The sequence below is a fragment of the Acanthochromis polyacanthus genome, chromosome 3 (assembly GCF_021347895.1).
Source record: "Acanthochromis polyacanthus isolate Apoly-LR-REF ecotype Palm Island chromosome 3, KAUST_Apoly_ChrSc, whole genome shotgun sequence".
Taxonomy (NCBI): Eukaryota; Metazoa; Chordata; class Actinopteri; family Pomacentridae; genus Acanthochromis; species Acanthochromis polyacanthus.
The window spans coordinates 45366965-45386942 of record NC_067115.1 but is presented as its reverse complement, the minus strand read 5'-3'; the positions used below and the strand labels follow the sequence as shown (position 1 = coordinate 45386942).

Sequence of the window (19978 nt, the reverse complement as noted above, 5' to 3'; positions counted from 1 at the left end):
TTAGATAATAAATGTGTTGAGTTAGTGAACAATCAAAGCAGATATTAACATTGATTGTGGTCAGCAGGTCACACTTTAATATTGTGAAAACTCCAGCAACAGACAGTTGACTGTTTAATCAAATGTTTGTGAACAGAATAATCAGATACCAATTTGAGCTGTAAATTTATTGTTAATGCCTCAATGAAAACATGAGAGCAATCTGCCAGAAAAGCAAGATTTTTAATCTCTACCGGAATATGAAATAATTTTGAGTTTTGGTCCTCCAGATGACAGCTTCCAGTGGATGAGCAGCTCTGCAGATGACGTGTGTGGCTCTTAAAAGAGCCGTTGTGTTGATGTTAAGCAGTGAAGCTTTACTTGGAGCTGGTGTACTTGGTGACGGCCTTGGTGCCCTCGGACACGGCGTGCTTGGCCAGCTCACCGGGCAGCAGCAGCCTGACAGCGGTCTGGATCTCCCTGGAGGTGATGGTGGAGCGCTTGTTGTAGTGAGCCAGGCGGGAGGCCTCGCCGGCGATCCGCTCGAAGATGTCGCTGACGAACGAGTTCATGATGCCCATGGCCTTGGACGAGATGCCGGTGTCGGGATGGACCTGCTTCAGCACCTTGTACACGTAGATGGCGTAGCTCTCCTTTCTCTTGGTTCTTCTCTTCTTGCTGCCCTTTCCGGCGCTCTTGGTCACCGCTTTCTTGGAGCCCTACTGCGCAGCGCCCCCCCCCGTCTGTAATTGGCTGATCTGCTCAGCTGGTTTCCATGGAGACGACACAGAAAGCTGGAGACCTCCGACAGTTTCTACCAGTTTATGGCTTGAACTTAGAAATATTTTACTGTTCACTTTCTCAATTGCCTTTAAAATAATGCTTTGACTTTTCGATGTTCCTCCTGAATAAAACTGTGGTGACCACAGACAGAGAAGAGGAAGTTTCTGGTTTTATATACTCAGGTCAAGTGAAGATAAACACAATCTCTCCACATTCAGGCCTTGTCCACACGTAGCCGGGTAAATCATAAAACGCAGACATTTTTCTACGATTCGGCCTGTCATCCACACGCAGCTTTTTGATTTTCAAAACGGAGGTTTGGAAAACTCCGGCCAAAGAGGAGATTTGGGAAAAACCCCGGGTATGCGTTGGACAGAAATAAGTGGAGTTTTAGGAGCGCAAACGTCAGGACACAAGACGGAAGCTTATTCTGTTGGATAAGCCTGACATATATTTACATTTATTGGGTTACGTGTGGATGGAGATTTTTTTCCTAAACGGAGGGGGGCAGATATTCTGGCTTAAATCTCAGTGTGTGCACTGAGGACAGAGAAATCTAATGCAACAAAGAGCCTTGATGCAGTTTAGAGACCAGAAGACATTTATTATTATTATTATTATTATATTTATTTTACCAGTTAAGATCAGCTGAGAACAATTTCTCATTTACAGTGATGACCAGGCAAAAGGCCCCAGCAGGAAGAAAGATAGAAGTAAAGAATATACAAAAAAGGACACATAAGTGTTTAAACAGAGATTAAACACACCCTAAATTAATGCTAGCAATTCAATGAAAACAGTCAGCATGTGCAGCTCGGGTCTGCTGTGGGATGCTGCTGCTGACCTTCCTCCAGCTGCTCATTTCCACCAGTCTGCTCTGCATCATCCTCACTATACTAGATATGCTCTTCTACATACTGTTTGGATTTTACTACTGTCGTTGTTTCTCTCTCTGGTGTCCGTGATGTGCAGGTGAAGGAGAAAATGTCTGTGACACCGACTTTCTTTAAAAGTATTTTATTAAAAGAAAGAGCAGCATCAGTACAGACAGAACCGGCCAATTGAATCCTCCTTGCTGGACAATGACCAGCAATCAGGTTTTATAGGTTTTCAACATATAGGAGGGGTTAAAACAAATGGTTCTTTATTGCCTACCATATGGGGAAAGCAGAGAGCATCTTCTGTTTTGGACAGAAGAACCCTCATAAAAACACCTCCAGCAGGGCTCTGTAAACAGGAGAACACTTTCCCATGGCATGGGTAGAATATAATGCAGGTTCCATCTGTGGTCAGAGACACCAGAGCAGACACTACATATAACAAGCAACTCATATCAAATACTAGAACAAACAAAACAGATTCTATACTACTAACTTATTAAGTAATACATGTAACAGATCAGATACCACACTACCAGCTATATATGTAGTAGATTTAATGCCAAAGCTGTACATCATAACGGTAAACTATGGATCAATTCACATGTCGGCTTGTACTGGATGTATCATCTAGCTTATCATACATGTATTCATCTGTGTGTTATATGTTCCTTGTTCTCCACCCTCCTCTTCTCCCATCCCTCCCCCTTTATCCCTCTACCCTTCTAATCAGTGGCGGCTGGTGAATTTTTCTCTTGGGGGGGCCCACTTAATTTACCAAACCAAATAGCCGAGTTGGCAACACCGGAATACAAGAATTGATGTAAATTATGTTCACAGTCATTTGATGAGCTACGAGGGTACACTAAGCACTACTGCTGAGTCAAATAGACAATTAAATGCACGTTTGATATGATTTGCTCCAGATAAGGTGTAATTGGTACACAAACCCTTAAACTCTCCTTTTCTATAATTAAACAAGTTAAGAATGTATAAATATGCAAATCTATTTTTTAGTTCAAAATTTAAAAAAGAAACAATTCATTTTTTTCCAGCTTCAAAGAGTGCCAAGTGCTTCTTCTGTCCAGCAAAATCTTTGGAACAACATATTTATATTTACATACTCAAATAAACAAAAACAAATCCATATCTGTGAAACCAACAAACATTGGACATTTTGTTAAAAAAAACCTAACTATGAGGCTTAAAGCAGACAGTGCTTCTGTGAGCTAACTTTTACATTAACAACCTTACATGACAATGAGAAAACAGCAAATCTGCAGATTTAAGATCAAAGCAATAAAAATGTGTCACTTTGCCTGAAAAAAATAGTGAAACCATGAGGCATTATACTATGTATAACTGTGCATGTGACAAATAAAACTATCTTATCTTATCTTAGGCTTTGAGTCCAAAGTGCTTCTGTCAACTAACATTAAATATTTACAATGAAAATAAAGAAAAACAGTAATTCCTCAGATTTCAGAACATATAAAAATCAACAGGCTTTCAGTCTAAAGTGCCACTTGTGTCAACTAACATTTCTATTTACATTATTAAAAAAGTAAATCCTCACATTTTAGAGATTAAAGCCAACATGCAAGTTTTGCTCTTCTGTCTTTGAGCCATGCGAGACTGTCCTCCTTGAAAAAACGACCACATAGGTCGTTTGTACACGCCCCTCACTACGACCGAGTGTTACGTTTTGAAGTTTAGCGACCTCTAGCGGTTGAGTAAATATCGACACAGCTGAAACGTCACCATGACACTTCACACATAACTTTGACCTTCTTCCCCAATCAAAAAACGGCTACTGAGAGGCCACAAACACTGCACTGGTAAGTACGACAAATTCGTGGATTGAATTTTATTTGCTGATTTGTGATACTATAGTAATCGATTATTTGCAATTCCTATGTAGTTGAGTTATTTTTACGTATTAGTCACAAATTAGTTGTGACAGACACATGATTTTACTAAAAAAAACGCTAACGTTAGCATGCTAATATTCAAGCCGGTTAGCTAGTTGCCTAATCATGTCATGCCCTACATCTGAAATAACTGCACACGCAAAATTGGCTGAAGGCTACACAGACTTAAATATTGGTGAAAGAGAAATTACTTTTAGCTAGTGGGATTAAACCACATTCTGTGACTAGATTCTGTGAGCTGTATACACATTTCTGTCCACAGGAAACAGTGTTATCCTACTGTATCTCAGACTGTATTTTGACAGTATTATCTGTGAACCCATTCGTTCTACAAATGTAAATATGTAAGAACACTGCAGGTACAGCACTGACTGGATTTACAGTTCATAGAATCTGATTTATATTACTTGCTATTGCTGATTTAATAGCCAACATGCATGATCCCCATCAGTGATCATAGACCAGTCTTTGTGCCTTTCTCCTTCCTTTCTTCTGTCTTCAGATGGCTTCTGACAACTTCAGACAGTGGCTGGAGATGGGAAAAGCATTGGCAGATGAGTTTGCATCAAAAAAAGTTTGTATCTTTCTCTATAACGGAACAAACCTAGGTTTTTTTTAAAACATTTTTGTACAGACCTGAGAATGTATGTACAATACGTGTGTATGTGCCCTAGTAAAGTCAAATATGTAATTCTTTACTCTTTTTTTTTTACTTTTAGCCATCAAAGAAACGGAAGCAGAAGCGGACTGCAGGTTCCAGTGTTTCCTGGAGGACAAGGGACCGTAATGGGTACATTGTACCAAAATACATCCAGAGGAATCGATCAGGTCAGCATAATATTATAGTTATTATAAGTTGATGCTCTTGGTCAGTAGTAATGTTTCATATGTCATTGTTTGCAGTTAAACCCACTGACATGTGTGAAAGAAATAATGCCTTCCCAAACTCTATGGAGGTGCCAGAAGTTGAGGACTCACAGATGGGTGAAATTCCTCAAGAGGTCCCAAATTTTGGTATGCATATTGAAATCTGACAGCTCAAATAAAGTCAACCTTAATCTTGGAATTTGAAAATGTGTAGTATAGGTATCTGAATATTGTATTTACTGTAGCAGTGATGATGGACCTCTTTTGTTTTACTGAAAAACATTACTATGATGGTCTTTGATTTTGTCTTTTTTTATATACTTTGTCAATTTAGATCAACATCTTCAGACACTGAGAGACCTGCTGAGTTCAGTCACCGTCCCAGTGTCAGCACAAGTGGAGGAGACACCCAGCATGTCTGTGTGGACCAGGAGGCAGCTAACTTCAGAGAAAAATTTCAAGGCTGCGTTGCCAGAGTTCCTGAGCTGTATGCTGGCTGCAGAAAGTGTTCCCCACCATTGCTGTCAGCAGTGCAAAACAGTCGATGCTGTAGTCAGGTGCTTGGACTGTGTTCCCTCAGGAGTTCAGTTTCTCTGCGCATCGTGTGACTTGATAGTCCACAAAAAATGTGTATTCCATGACAGAGAGGTCATGGTTGATGGTTTTTATAAACCTATTCCACCCACATCCTCTGTGAAGATGAGTGAAAGAGGTCATCATGAACTTGTCGAACAAGGTGTGTTTCTGTTTTTTGTTATGTTCCCTTAAAATGCATTACTTATACAGTGGCTAGGTTTGAAGTTTACTTAAACTGTTAAAATGTTGTATTACTGGACTGTATGTGTAGATATTAATTTCTAAAATTTTAATTACTGCAGTATGTCTGCTGCCGATTCCTCCACCAACACAAATCTGCTCCTGTGGCTGCAACCAAGACCTTGCCATCATACCAGGAAAGCAGACTGTCTTGGTGACAATAAATGGTATGTCATGACTTGTTACTACTTTTTGTGTCCTATCTGGGTCATGATATATGTATTTTTGTTTTCAGGTCCATACAACCTGTGTTTGCCTGTTGTGCGCTGCCCATGTTGTTCTTTCAAGTGGACCCCAGGGATCAGTGATCTGATTCGTCTTAGATACTGGCCAGCAACAGCAAGCTGCCAAACTCTGTTCAAATTTGATGTCTTTACATCATTTGAGCAGATGAAATTGGCCAGCCCAGCTACGTCCCAAAAAGCATTTATCCGAATGCTTGAACATCGTGCCCATCGCACAGGACGAGTAAGAACTCTTGTCATCCAAATCCAGTCGATTTTGAATTTGATTGGAGTTTTGAATTGACCAACATAATACCATTCTTGTTTTCAGATGGGCAGTATATGTGGTGATACATTCCACAAGGTGTATCGGGAATTTTCTTTCTGCAACTGGAAGAAAGAGCATCTGTGCCTGGTTGAGCCCTTCATCTGCCCTGCATGCACACCAGACATGCTTGCCATATCTGCAGATGGTAACCGAAAACACTACCGCTTCAAGAAGTCCATGGGGTCAGCAGATTAATTTGTTTAATTTTACTAATTATATAACTATAATGTTCTTCATTACTAGAAATTCTTTCTAATTTGACAGTGTTTCTGGAAAATAAAAAATGGTGTGTAATCACACATTATTGCAATATTGGAATTCATAGTTATAATCCTAAAATCTCGTTTAATGTAACAATGTATAAAAGCAGGATTGTTCAACATGAAGGTTGTAAAAAACAACAACATTCTTCTAATTTAACAGGACAGATGAACAGTCTCTCTTTGATGGACTGTTCATCGCACAGGATGCCAAGGTGTCTGCCTTTGTTGACCAGATAAGAAGCCACATGATACTTGTAAGGTTTTATCCAACTATTTGCCTCTTCTTTATTTTCTACTTGTCTCTGGCCTACATAAGATTGTATCTCCTTTCAGAGGACCGGTCATGATGTCTGTGGGCCAGCAACATTTACAGCAGGCAGAGAAACTGCACAGAAGTCCAGGGCCAAGGTGGATGAGGAAGGCCTGGAAATTGCTGTTTGCAGACATGGAATGTTGCTGCAAGGCTTAAATCACTATCGTGGTGAAATATATGCCTACCCATTGTTCCTGCAGAAAGAGCTGGCTGAAAGAGCGAACATAAAGTTCTTTTGTATGGACCTCACTTGCAGGTAATCTTGACCCTTGCCAAGTCATACCTGATGTTTTCACTGGTATTTTACACTGTAGTCATTTGTTATAGCTTGACGCAACAGATCTACAATCATACCTTTGAGACATTTTGGCTGTTGAAAGTGGATATAGCTTATATGGTCTCACTTCTGTGTCAATCAGATGTAGGCCATTATTAGAATTAACATTTATTTTGCTACATGTTGTTCTTTGCTTGTTAACACAGATTTTACTGTTTAACTTTAAGTTGTCTCATTATTATCTCAGTATGCACCCCAAACACTAAGTGTTTTTTCATTGCAGGTATTGGCCATATTTGGAGAAGATGGCAGAGACGTTGCCCGAGCTCCAACCACTAACAGAGATGAAGCCTTTTCTCTCTGTAATGCATGCCAAGGCTCACACTGGCAAATGTGAGGTACAGTTTGCAGGTCAAAAGTTTGTGTCATAAGAAGACTGAACACATTAGTGAAATCACTTAACATGTTGTGGCCATGTTACGCCCTTGTCAAAGCCAGAGATACTTGCTTTTTGCTAATGTTCATGAGCGCACCATTGCTGCCTCATGTGCATAGTGTCATTTTGGACAGTTGCTTTGCAGGTCCTGAGAAATTAACAAGATGCTGTTGTGTATGCACACTTTTTGATTCCTTTGGGTAAATGGTAAGATTTTAGACACCACATTAGAAAATACTTATTACATTATATAAGAAAGTAAGTAAGTAAATACAGGGAGTTTATAACTACCACATATATTTGTTTGAATTTTTGTTTATTTTGGTGCAGGTGAGATGGGGTGGCAGAAACCAGGAGGGTGCAGGAAATACTGTTGGTGAAGAAGTGGAGCAAGTGAACAGCTTTCTCTCAAGGGCAGCTCTGACTACAAAATACACGACCAAGTCAGGTTGGTTAAAAAATTCCATGAAAAAAATCGCAGTCCATTCCATGCTTTGACCCCAGCACTACATGATAAAATTGATGTTAACTTGCATCTTCTCTGTTTTGTTTGTACAGGCAGAGGAGATATGTTGACAATGCTTGCCATGGGATGGAACAACAGGAAGGTGGAGAGTCTTCACAAGACACTGGCAAAGCGATTTGTCAAGGCAAGAAGTCTGCACTATAAACTTAGACTCTATACTGTTTTAACATTTACATTTGTCACTTTGTGGTTAAAAGGGTGGTGATTAGGCTGCATTTTTATTGCACAGCTTTCTAGTGTTTGCAACCACCCAAAACACTTCAAAAAGCTAGTCGACATTCACCTCATTCACACACACATTCATACACAGGTGATTGAGGCTACTTGTAAAAAATGTGGCACTGTTCATCAGAATATCATTCACATAGAGAGTGATGTGGGATTCAAAATCTTTCACAAGGATACTTTGACATGTAGACTGACTGACTGAAAAGTATAAATATTTTTCAGCAAATAAATAATACTAATGACAGTGATACTGAATTCTTCTTATATTTTGTCTTGAAAACATTATAAATAGTCTACACAGAGAGCAGAAACTGAAACAGCAAATCTTGAGCGTCTCCAGCATGAACTCAACATCGATCATGATGACACAGAGAAGTGGGTGGAGGATGTGAAGCAGTGGGCAGCCACTGGTAAGTAACATGGTCACAGATGTATCAGTTTGGTATTGTCATTCATTTGGTTACTTTTGATTTTCCAACGCTTTTGGATTGTTTCTGTTTTTCAAGAAAAACATGGTGCTCGTAGTAGCCAAGAAGAGCTCCAGAGAGAGATTGAGGATATCATCTATTCCCTCAGAAGGAAGAAGCATGATCTCTATCGACCAAATGGTATTTAGTTTTACATTACTCAACAACTTGTGTTTGGTTGTTGTTTTTACTAGTAAAACATTTTAACCTAACAGACAGCAATCAAACAAGGCAACGCAAACGGAGGAGACTGGGTGAGCTCAAGAAGAAACTCAGAGAGATGATCATGCAGTACAACGCTGTTGCAACCAGTGCACAAAACATTGACGCAGAAGCAGCATGCAGTCTCTCTGATGTGTTGCTGCCTTGGGAAGCACAAGGAGATGGTAAGCAAAGTGTTTTGTTTTTCATTATGACTTGTAATTATAGCCATCAATTTAAGAATGGTGAGCCACATAATGATCAGCACTGTGAGAATTTTGGTAGAACATGTTTACAGTAAAGTTTTGATTCTGTCACATCTGTTCTCTTTTCCAAAATAGTGGTAAGCCTTCGTTTGAAGAGGCGTGTTTTTGACCAGGTCATGCTAGTCAGGCGTATCGAAGAGGAGAAGCTGATCGTTGTGAAGGAGATGACTCAACATTATCAGTACTTGAGAAACGCATTGGACAAACTACAAAGCCTCCTTCATCACACTGAAGAGAACATCAAGAACAACGGTATGTTCTACAAATATTCTCTTTATTAAAGAGTAACTCACACTTTTTTGATCAAATATGAAAGCCTTTTTAACCTCAAATCCAGCTTGCTGTTTTTCTTAACACAAAAACACAGCCTCCAAGTTGGACCTTGAAACTGCATCACATGTTTCCAGCTTCATCTGCCTAATTATAAATCTCATTTATCTTCACATGTCACTCAAGTTACTCTAATAGAGATGACAGAGGCCGGATATAGAGGACTGCACTGCTGTCTTCTGCAGAAGAGAGATGCTCTACAAAACAAACTGAGTGAACTCGCCAGCACCTATTCCCATGTAGACACAGACTCTGTTTTTTTAATGGTAGATGAAGATGTGGAGGACTGTGAAGAGGACGACAGCAGCTCAGAACTTTCAGAGGAGGAATTGTGAATTGTTTGGCTGCATTGATTCATGACACAATAAAAGATTACACAGCAGTGTGTCTACCAGAGTACAGCAATAATCTGGCCAGGAGGCAAACTTTAAAGTTATTGTGCATTTCAGAATAATGCTAACATGATATTAAAGGTAACACAAATGGTGACATGCAGAATAAATACATGTCAGTTGAAGCCACATCTCCTGTGTCTTTTATTTTGAACCCACCTGTTTAATTAAAAAAACATCTAAAGTTTGAGTTTGAGTTTATTTTCACATTATGATGAAAAATAGGTACAGCCAGACTAGCTACTTGTCAATTACCTCTGAAAGCATGAAAATAAAATAGTATGGCTGTTATAGTCTTTAAAGGCGGCGTACAATCAACCGGGGGTCGCGCGCATGCGTGCGTCTCAGAGTACTAGTGAAAGAGTTGCGGTATGTTCACAAGCCGCAACGGTTAGGCAGCAAACGTTTCTTATTAGCTGATCACATTCATTGACCTGTATTGGGCAGTGTCTCGGAGGGAGACACATTATATTTAAACAAACTTCAAACCACACCGTCACTGTAAAACAAACACAAAAGATCCGAGTCACGAGCCACAGAAGTTCTGTTTTCAAACGTTGCTGAATGAGTTCTGCTTTTGAACATACCCCCTTTAGCCGGTGAAACGCGGCAGCCTGAATAAGTGCTAAAATAGCGCTATTAAATGTTTGTGTTAGTGTTTTTATGTCAACAAACGTCTCAAAACCTAAATATTTAAGACACGACTTTCCTTTTCCGTTGAAAAATGAGCGCATACACTTCTTCTAAACCCTAATGTCACAAACCCTAATCCTAACCCGGAAGAATGCTTGTAGAACTACAATTAGTACAGGGTTGCAATAGGTAGAAGTGTGTTGTGCCAAACTTTTTTGTAGTTCTAATGTGTTTTCCCTATTATGTTGCAAGGTTACAATGACACCTGAGGGCTCTCTGGGGTTTTCTCAGGGTGGCAAACACATATCTTTGATAAAAATCTGTTATTTCATAATATTTAGAAGGTTAAATTGTGTTTTTCCTGGATTTTGACTCTACACAGTGGTGCCCCCAATTGGATTACCTTCTTTTGTGGTTGTAGAGGTCAAGCGCTTTCCAAAAATGTTGCCCTTATGTTTGAAACATACTTTGTTCCTGCCCTGTAAGCCTTCAAAAGTGCCTCAATTTCAAGGTTCAAAGGTCACTCCTGAGGAGCAAGATCCTCACACAGTTTTCAAACTGATGTATGTTACTCTGTAGGCTGAGACCTTTCCAATGATGTATTCAGTGTTGTTCTATAATAAAGTAAAAATTTTCATCTTGTTCCAAGCCAGCCCCTTTCAGGTATAGTTTCTTATACCCCTTTCAGGGAGAACTTGGATAAATTTAGGAAAAACAAGCTGTCATGGTTATGTATTAGTCAAATGTTTTAAAGCAATTGACGCAGACCTCTGCACACCATACTTCTCATTTTTGGAAAATTTTACACTCATTTTTCATCCCCTATTATCAGTGTAACATTTTATGCCAATAGGCTTTGGTCTAATCAAGCTTCAAATTTCAGTATTTCAAAGCAGGAGCCATTTACAATCTTCATACTAACACGTTACTCACCTGGTCAAGACCTTTTCATTGTATTTCATTTAGTTCTGGGGCAAAAGTTTGATTTTTACACTTCACATTCCATTTAGAGGATCAATATAAGAACCCTGAAATTGAGGTTCAAAGGTCAATATTTCATGTGTATGAAGGAACACAAACAGAAACAGCAACACAAACAGCAACTATATGTTTATTTCAAATAATTTTATTGTCACAGTTCAGGCAAGGACTCATGTGCAGCACAACTTTTGAGATCAATAGCGTTCTTTATTGAAGCTTTATTGAACCAGATTATAGTAGCAGAGGGATTTGGATTGGGCTTGCTGAATCTGACTTTGTCTTTTGTGGACCAGCTGTTTAAGAGGAAGAGACCACAGTACTAGACCAGGCTTCATGGAGCTTCACCCAACTGAACAGAACCACAGGAGCTGTAGCTGTGAGCTGGCATCGTCCCAGCTCCAGGAACCCAGAAGTGTCCAGGCAAGACAGCGTGGTCAGGGGTAGAAGGCTGGTCAGGTTACCGGGTATCAGACGATTGAGGCAGGTCGGGTGCAGAAAACTGGTCAGGTTTGCAGAGAGCATATAGCAAAGACAGGTCTAGGACATGCTCGATCAGAACTTGGCAGACAGGTGATGTATTACCGTGGTCCGGAGCAGCGGACAGGTCAGGTCACCAGTGAGCACAGAATAAGGACTGTTTGGTATCAGGCTGGGTCAGAACCAGAAGATCAGGCAGGAGAAAAACACTGGAGAGTCTTGCATGTGGACGAAGAACAATCTGGCAGTGGGTGAGTGTGGAGCTGAGGTTTAAATACAGTGACTGAAATACAGCAGGTGGATGAGGTGCAGGTGAGGCTGATTACAGTAGGGTATGGCATGGGCAGAGAGGTGATGTGATAGAAAGATATTGACTGGTGTGAAGAACAGAGCAGACAGTTGACAGAATGTGGCATTTATTTCAGAATTCTCCAAATATGAATAATGATGTTATGCACTCAAAGTTCCACATTGTCTTGAAGCTCCCAGGAGTTTTTCCACTTTGCTCCACTGTAAGACAGACAGAGAGATAGCAAAAAGTATTACTTTCACATTTTAACAATTGAAATATGTACCATGCTGATTCTGCAACTTACAAAGAAACGTAAAGTATTCAGGTATTTATGCATTTCACCTTATTATCATCCAAACACCCCGTTGTAATTACAGTTCCGTTTAAGACCATTTTCTAATGACCCAATTGCATAACTAAGAATGTTACTATGTTACTATATTTTTGTAATAAAGGTGCATGACAATATTTAATGTAAAAGACGAGTATTACAAGGTATCTGTATCTCCTAAACACCAGTTTGGGCTTCTATTCAGTAGCCTATTGATGACCTTCAAACCTCTCCCATCTTTCAGAAGTCTTACTTGTACAGTCAATTCCTTACAATGTGGAGCAACATTGCACTGGACAGAATCCCGGCCCAAACTCTTTTCTAGTCTTGGTGTCCACTCAAGGCTCTTTGCTAATCAAGTGAACATTCACCCCATTCACACTGTCTGAGGCTACCGTCTGTCATGAATATCTATTCACCCACACTCACACACAGATGACTATGCCATAGAAACCAACTGGGTCTGGAATTTGGCAACTGGTTCAGTATCTTCAAATTGTACACTGTGAAATTCAAATAACATACATACCATCCAGAGCAAGGTTGCCACTGCACCAAAACCTCGACGCGGCCCTTAACAAAAAAACAAGGACAAGTAAAATAAGTTGCATTTTCTTTCAAAAGATGAATATTAAATACAACCTTAAGGTGATATCAAATAACATATGTAAGGGATAATGCTTGACGAGGTGTCCATTATCAGAAATTAATGACGACGCAGTTCAGTCCTCCGTGTCGTCCATTCATTTTTGATAATGGACACTTTGAAGGGCATTATGCCACTTATACCATGGTATATTTGTGGAAAAAAATACATATTTAATTATTGTTATTATTTAATGTTGTTTTTTTTAACGGTTAAAATCCCAAGTTTTTCCACAAGAAGTGGCTGAGTGGATTCTTTAATATCTCTTGTTGTGACACGTTGCTAAGGTAACCTTTGATCCAGCGCAGTAATTTAGAACAATCATGATATTTGACAATTCTTTCATAGGCATGCTATAATACTTTTAACAGACACCCTGCAGCCAATCAGAATCAAGTATTCACCCATACCATAGTATAAGTTACTTTAATCATAGGTAATTTCTCATGCTTCTTGAAACAAACCTCTCTGAGTCTTTTCTTGAGGATTTTTTTGTAAGGGAAAACACTTGAGCCTTGATGAACAGGACATTCTGAAATGAATGAAAAGAATCTTAGAGACATGAAGAAAAAGTTCAAAATATCCTCTAGTAACAAAACTGACAAGAACATGACATGGAAGGATGACAGATGTTTTGATTACACAGTCATGGACTATTTCAGCCACACTGCAGTCATGGTACAGAGGGATGTTTTATAGATTATAGATGAACACAAGGAATGATCACAGCAACCAAAATTCTTTGCATGTAAATATGAACATTTGAGCATTATGTTTTCAAATACTGTGAATCTACTCCTATTGTATCAACATTTATTGTCTTTTAGTTCTTTCAACACAATTTAAATTCACAGAAACTATACATACCACTAGGGTCTGCATTCCTTGATTTTCTTTTCTGCTTCGAGGTGGCCACAGGGGAAGCAAGGGAGGTGGACACAGGAGGAACAAGGGAGGTGGACATGGACATAGGAGGAGCAGGGGAGGTGGACACAGGAGGAGCAGGGGAGGTGGACATGGACACAGGAGGAGCAGGGGAGGTGGACACAGGAGGAGCAGGGGAGGTGGACACAGATGCAGGAACCTCACTGGTCTGTGCCGCAACAGTCACTGTCGGGATGAAGAAACTGTGTTGTAAATATTGGCATAAAGCAGTTGCAAATCAAATATACACATACCAAAGACTATTGAGTTATTACAGCTGCACAAAAGTAAGTGGTGTGAAATATATAAAAAACAACATACACTTGAAAAATGATTAACAGAAAGCTGAGCTTTTACAGTAGTTAACTGTATAATCTAAGTAATCAAACTCTTTTCAAAATTTCAAAAACTTTTTAGTTTTTTTGTTTATTTTCATTAACAGTGTACCATTTAAAATATTGCAGTATGAATGTAGGAACAGAGCAGCCACATTGCTGTTAGATGGATAACTGTACGCAGCACATTTTGCACCAACTTCTTTTTTGTTTTTTGCTTTGAGTCTAATTCCCGTCTTCCACTGTCTTGTCGTTCCAAGTCTTCTGACTTGCATACACTTATTAATAAAACTAAAACATGATTTCCGCTACTTTGTGCAATAGTCAATTTTAGTTAATGAATGCATGGTGATTGAGTAAATATTAATAAAAGAACTGACTAAAGAACTGGACAGTGGATATTGGTACACATCGCAATTCAAGGATGTGGATGTGATGAAAAGATTATTAACAATATGATATTACAATGTGACACATAACTATTTTCGGTAGTTATAGTTTGAATGATAAATTACCACAGAAATCTCTTCACATGGATCTATGATCCTTCACAGTGACACAGACATTGTCTTGAGTGATGCTGCTCTTGGGTTTTTAATCATCAAAATGCTTGGGATCTTATCTGAGGACAGATAAGATTACTTGTAAATACCATGTGATAAGAGAAAATAATTTGCATGAAAAATCATGTTGATTCCATTTAAAGAGACATTTTGGCACTACGGGAAAAATCAAGACTGAATATTCAAACCAGCTGTGGGTACACAGTAAAAAACTAAAGATTAATTTTACTCTGCTATAAACAAACACATGTTGTTTTTTTCTTTTAAAAATAATCCTTTGTTCACTATGGATTGGGTGTAAATATGACATGAACATGAACACATTACCATTAAGGAGACCTCCATATATCCCCTTCATTGTGTCAAAGGCATCCTTAACCTCTTCTGTGTCCATTTGCCGTGGACAGAGGCATTCTGCCACAAAGCCAGCAGCGTTTTTTTTGGCCAGAAAGAGGACTGGATGTCTGTCCAAAAGATTCCATTTGTGGAGCTGAAAGACAGTTGACACAAAGCCAGAAGATTGAAAATTAGGTGCATATCAAGTCAGACTTATTTTTTATTATTTTTTTCAAAAGCAACAATGTGTGATTAGCAATATCAATAATGTCTTAAAAACACACACACACACACTCAAATGATATTCAAATTCAGTGAGGAACAAGAGACAGATGCTTCTGAGTATCCTGTGTATGTATATACATGTGAAAGAACTGCTACCATGAAACACACTATCAGAATCACACTTACATTTGCAAAATGAAAATGTTCTTTACAGTGAACAAGATTGCTTTCCCATTATTGTGGATACTTACAAATTTTTTATACATTCCAAGTCTTTTTTATTTTTTATGTTTGCATAAAAGTAGTTGTACCTGTAGTAGTTGTAGTATTATTGCATGTGTAGTATTGTGTGTTGTGCATCCCTGTCTCCCCCTTCTCCTTCCCTCCGTCCCTCTGTCTCTTTTCTCTCTCTCTCTCTCTTAACCCCACATGGTGGAGGCAGATGATCTAAACTTGCTCTTATCCCAAGTACCTTTAGATAAATGCTGTTGTTATTTGGTGCTATATAAATAATATTTGATTTGATTGAATTTAGTCAATCTATGTGGTGTGTTACTTGGTATACAATGGCTATTTCTGCATTTCTTTGTCTGGAAATGATATAGTAGAATGTATTTCATATCACTGAGTGTTATTAAGACACTACTTTAATCTGTTCCCTCTCTGCTCTCTCTCACTGTTTTCAGTACATATACATACACCCACAGCATACTGGTTCTGTTGGTTCTGGTGCTGGCACAGTTGGAGGAACAACAATGTTTAGTTTATACAGACAGTTATACATACAGTTTATACAGAATAACAGCACAATAGTCCCGCCTTGGACAAGCTGTGAAAAAGGGGCTTGTGCTTGGTACTTTTAATGGTGAATTAGTTGCAAGTAGAAAACATACCATGAAACAGACAAACATAAAACGCTAAAGCCTCAGTCAAAGTTGAAAGCACTTCTTTAGTGTGCACACTGAGGAATGCATCATTGAAAATATCTTAATTTGGCTTAAAAAAAGTTTAATTAATACAGCACATGAAAATCTTTGTATGCTATGTCCATGTAGTGCTATCTCTTCACTGAAATCAAATGTGTTATTACAGAAATATAATAGCATAGCATACGATGTATTGCACATGTATGCATACGACGTATGTATCATGTACCCTGGGAGCTCAGACTTTCATGCACAATAAAGAACAAGGAAGATCAGAGATTCTTTACTTAGTATTTTATGACAGCAATCCGAAAGAAATGCATCTTACCAAAAGATTTGTGGCATCATATACTTTGTTGATGCTGCTGTTTGTCTTTTGCCGCTCTCTCCAACCTTCTGAAGCAAGCTTCTCTTTCTGGCTCTCCAGCCTGACTTTATACGGCTGCTTGCCACCACAGTGCTGGCATGTCTTACTTGCCACCCCTATGCTTTTTTTACATGTCGTGCAATCTTTTTGTGTAGGCATCTGGGGAAAGAACCATGAATAAAGACAAGAAAAGTGCAGACTGTGTTATTAGAGAATAAGGATAATTTTCTCACACAAGCTTTGTTGACAGAGGTCAGGGTCCTTTACCTTAGAAAATCTTCATACAGCATATTGCTTTTCTAAGCAAACTGCTATTGTATAATATTAATCAGGATCAAATTAGTCAATTCATGAAAAATATAGTCATGATAGTCTTGTAGAAGGAGAGGGCTCTAGAAGAGGTCTGAAATAAAGAATAGGTGCTTTTTATAGAATTAACAAGTACATGATGTGGTATTCTATTACTGGTATTCTATTCTAGCTGTAATTCTCAAAAACCTCTGTCATCCATCAGATTTTGGGACTACTAGTTTTGGAAAGATTTTTCACCCCTACATCCTTTGACATCTTTTACTAAACAATATGCATATATGGGTTTAGGGCAGGATGATTAATACTGGCATATTGGAAATGAAATTATTTCACAGACACAGTCACACTTTTAAATAGGCTAATACCTCCAGTCTGGGATCTTGCCTGATATCAGGCATGGAGCAGATATAAATGTATATGCTACACGCTTTCTCTAATCGGTAACGTGAAGAAACGTGACTAATAGGTAACGTTAAGCTTCAGTGTACCGCCGGCGGTACACTTACTAATTTGCATAGGAATTTCAAGAATGTCCGACGGCTGCAAACGCGATTATACAAACACTATACGCCGATGGAAAGCTTAGATTCTCATGAATCCGCCGGTATAAACCACTTTCAGATGTGATTACCACAGCGGGTGAGAAAAACACATTTGTCCGACAAAAACAAATATCCATCCATCCGTTCTCTATACACGGCTTCAACGCACACAGCGTGACTCACATTTCCGGGTTCATTATTACACACAGATGAAAATATTCCACAAAAAACGGCCATAATCCAACTATTTACATCCAGACGACACAAGCCAGTAAACTATTTTGTCCAAAACATGTCTTGAAGTCGGTATAAAATCCACGAATCGGTCGTTTTCAAGGAAATGCACCTCGTGATGCGGGTCCAATATTCCCTGTATTTTTCGTCATTTTTTTAATTTACAAATAGAATATTAGCGATTTTTTGTACTGAAAATGGCTGTAATTGACTGCAACTTAAGTATAACAACATTTGAAAATCGGCTTACAGCTACCTAGCTGTTTTAATGCTAGCTTGCCAGTAAATATCTTTGGCTAGTTGTTTTAACATTAGCTCTTATAACGTTAATATTGTCCCCAGTAGTAATTCTAGATACTATATTAGCCAGTCAAACAGCATTACAAAGCACTGACAACATGTTTTATTGTTCTCAAATACTATTAATTAAAACAGATTTACCGTACCTACCTTGAACTACTATGTGCGTGCAGAAAACTCCGTCTTGCGAAAGTGAGGGAAAAGCCGTTAGGCTAATTTAATCACGTAATGCCTCCCTGTCACCCGTAGGGGCGCTAATCTAAAATACGCTTTCATGGGTCGTATTCAGGGGCACATACATACGACCTCTGTGGTCGTATGAGTTGGAGGGCTTGTTGGCCATGCAAATTTCTCAATGACTCTATGGTTAAATCTGGGGTCTCCCTGACAAGTTTCTTTTCCACAGAGAGCATGGCCAGTGCATTAAAACGATCCTGCCACATCGTGTTCCTGAGGAAGGTCTTGATTCTTTTGAGTATTGAGAAGCACTTCTCAGATTCAGCTGTCGTCATTGGAGTCGTGATGAGGATCTGCGCTGTCAGCCTGCGCCCCGCGGTCTGCTATCACTTGTACTGAAGAGGAACGAACTGCGCATGTCAAAGTTATAACGAGAGTCAATGAGGAAAGATCAGTGCGCCCCAGGCCGGATATGACGTTTCTAATCTGACTTTTTATTACAAATTATACATTTTAGTAACTCTCTAAAGGCTCTATTATCCATTTTGCTTGTTTGTTAAAAACATGGGACATACATGTAAATGTAATTTAAAAACGTTTTATTAAAGGAAGGGCTGTGACTCTACATGATGTAAGACAGAGGGGGCGGCGCCCTAGCGCCCTCTATTGACCAGCCACCCCTGCTTCTACCTCTCTACCACTTCTGTCCCTCTCAGACCCTGTCCTCACGTATCCAGATAAGTCTGAAAACGCATATATTTTTCTCCGATTCGGCCTGTCATCCACATGTAACTGGAGGTTTTTGGTTCTGAAAACGGAGGTTTTGAAAACTCCGGCCAAAGTGGAGATTTGGGAAAAACCCCGGGAGTGTGTTTACGTGTGGACAGACATAACCGGAGTTTTAGGAGCGCAGACGACACTGCCTGCGACAAAACTGCTGAGACGTCAGACATGCGACCTTTGTAGACAATCGGAGCAGAATGGACGCGCTCAAAAGTGTACTGGTTTCAACAATACTACAGGCGCTTTTTGCTTGTTTGATCTTACAAGCTCATTTACTGCTTCACCTCGGAGAAGGAGGACTGCTGTGACTTCCGCTATTTTGCACCTGACAACCATTCCACGTCCTCGGCATGTTCGACGCGAGAGACGCCGCCGCCGCTCCAGATACGTGTAGATGGAGATTTTTGTAGAAAACGGAGACGAGTGGCCGCAGATTTTTTCCTAAACGGAGGGGGGTGGATATTCGGTTTTAAAAATATCCGGATACATGTGGACAAGGCCTCAGTCCGCCTGGCCAGCAGCAGATGTTTCCCCCACACAAAGAGCTGGGTTCTGCTCAAAGCTTTTTTCCTGTTAAAAGGGTGTTTTTCTTGCCACTGTCGCCTTATGTCTGCTCTGGGGGTCAGGCATATGGGTTCTCTCTCCCTGTTCAGGGTGGGGGCATTGGGGAGGGGGTATGGGGACCAAGGGTTAACACCCCCATGGACAGGAACAGCTCCCCGTGTGGGAGCCCCCCCACCGGGAAAACACTGGAGAATTAAAACACTAGGACTGAAATAAATAAAAATAAATAAAAAACATAAAATAAATTAAAATAAAGGTTAAAATATGTAAAACCGTAAAACCCTAAAAGTTCAAAGATCGAGTAATAATAAATAATAATAAAAAAACATAAGAAGAAGGGTTAAGAATTATCAGAACAAGTTGAAAGCCTGGTTAAAAAGATGAGTCTTGATCCTCTTTTTAAAAATATCAACAGTCTCTGCAGCCCTGAGGTTCTCCAGCAGGCTGTTCCTCAAACGGGGACCATAGTAACCGAATGCCGCCTCCCCGTGTGTTTTAGATCTAACCTGTGGTACAGATAAAAGG

The 19978-nt window shown here is 39.5% G+C and overlaps 2 protein-coding genes, 2 long non-coding RNA genes and 1 pseudogene across 4 annotated transcripts; 3 read left to right on the top strand and 2 right to left on the bottom strand.

Moving 5' to 3' along the window:
* Positions 1–44: 44 nt before the first annotated feature.
* On the bottom strand, positions 45–1010 carry LOC127533065 (histone H2B 1/2-like; annotated as a pseudogene).
* Positions 1011–3630: 2620 nt separating this feature from the next.
* On the top strand, positions 3631–4500 carry LOC127533465 (uncharacterized). Its single transcript, XR_007941203.1, has 3 exons — positions 3631–4145; positions 4291–4399; positions 4475–4500. It is a non-coding gene; the product is annotated as an uncharacterized LOC127533465 (long non-coding RNA).
* A 1-nt stretch (position 4501) lies between these two features.
* Positions 4502–5486, top strand: LOC127533464 (uncharacterized). The gene is made up of 3 exons (XR_007941202.1): positions 4502–4585; positions 4773–5174; positions 5317–5486. It is a non-coding gene; the product is annotated as an uncharacterized LOC127533464 (long non-coding RNA).
* Positions 5487–5644: 158 nt separating this feature from the next.
* On the top strand, positions 5645–7671 carry LOC127533064 (uncharacterized). Its single transcript, XM_051945145.1, has 7 exons — positions 5645–5722; positions 5810–5988; positions 6230–6323; positions 6403–6638; positions 6943–7057; positions 7426–7543; positions 7658–7671. The coding sequence occupies exons 1-7, from the start codon at positions 5645–5647 to the stop codon at positions 7669–7671; spliced, it is 834 nt and encodes a 277-aa protein (XP_051801105.1).
* A 4324-nt stretch (positions 7672–11995) lies between these two features.
* On the bottom strand, positions 11996–17770 carry LOC127533437 (uncharacterized). The gene is made up of 6 exons (XM_051946522.1): positions 16503–17770; positions 15015–15177; positions 13733–13975; positions 13330–13397; positions 12749–12792; positions 11996–12106 (listed from the first exon to the last, which is right to left on the bottom strand). The coding sequence occupies exons 1-6, from the start codon at positions 16698–16700 to the stop codon at positions 12055–12057; spliced, it is 768 nt and encodes a 255-aa protein (XP_051802482.1). The 5' UTR covers positions 16701–17770; the 3' UTR covers positions 11996–12054.
* Between the last annotated feature and the right edge of the window lie 2208 nt (positions 17771–19978).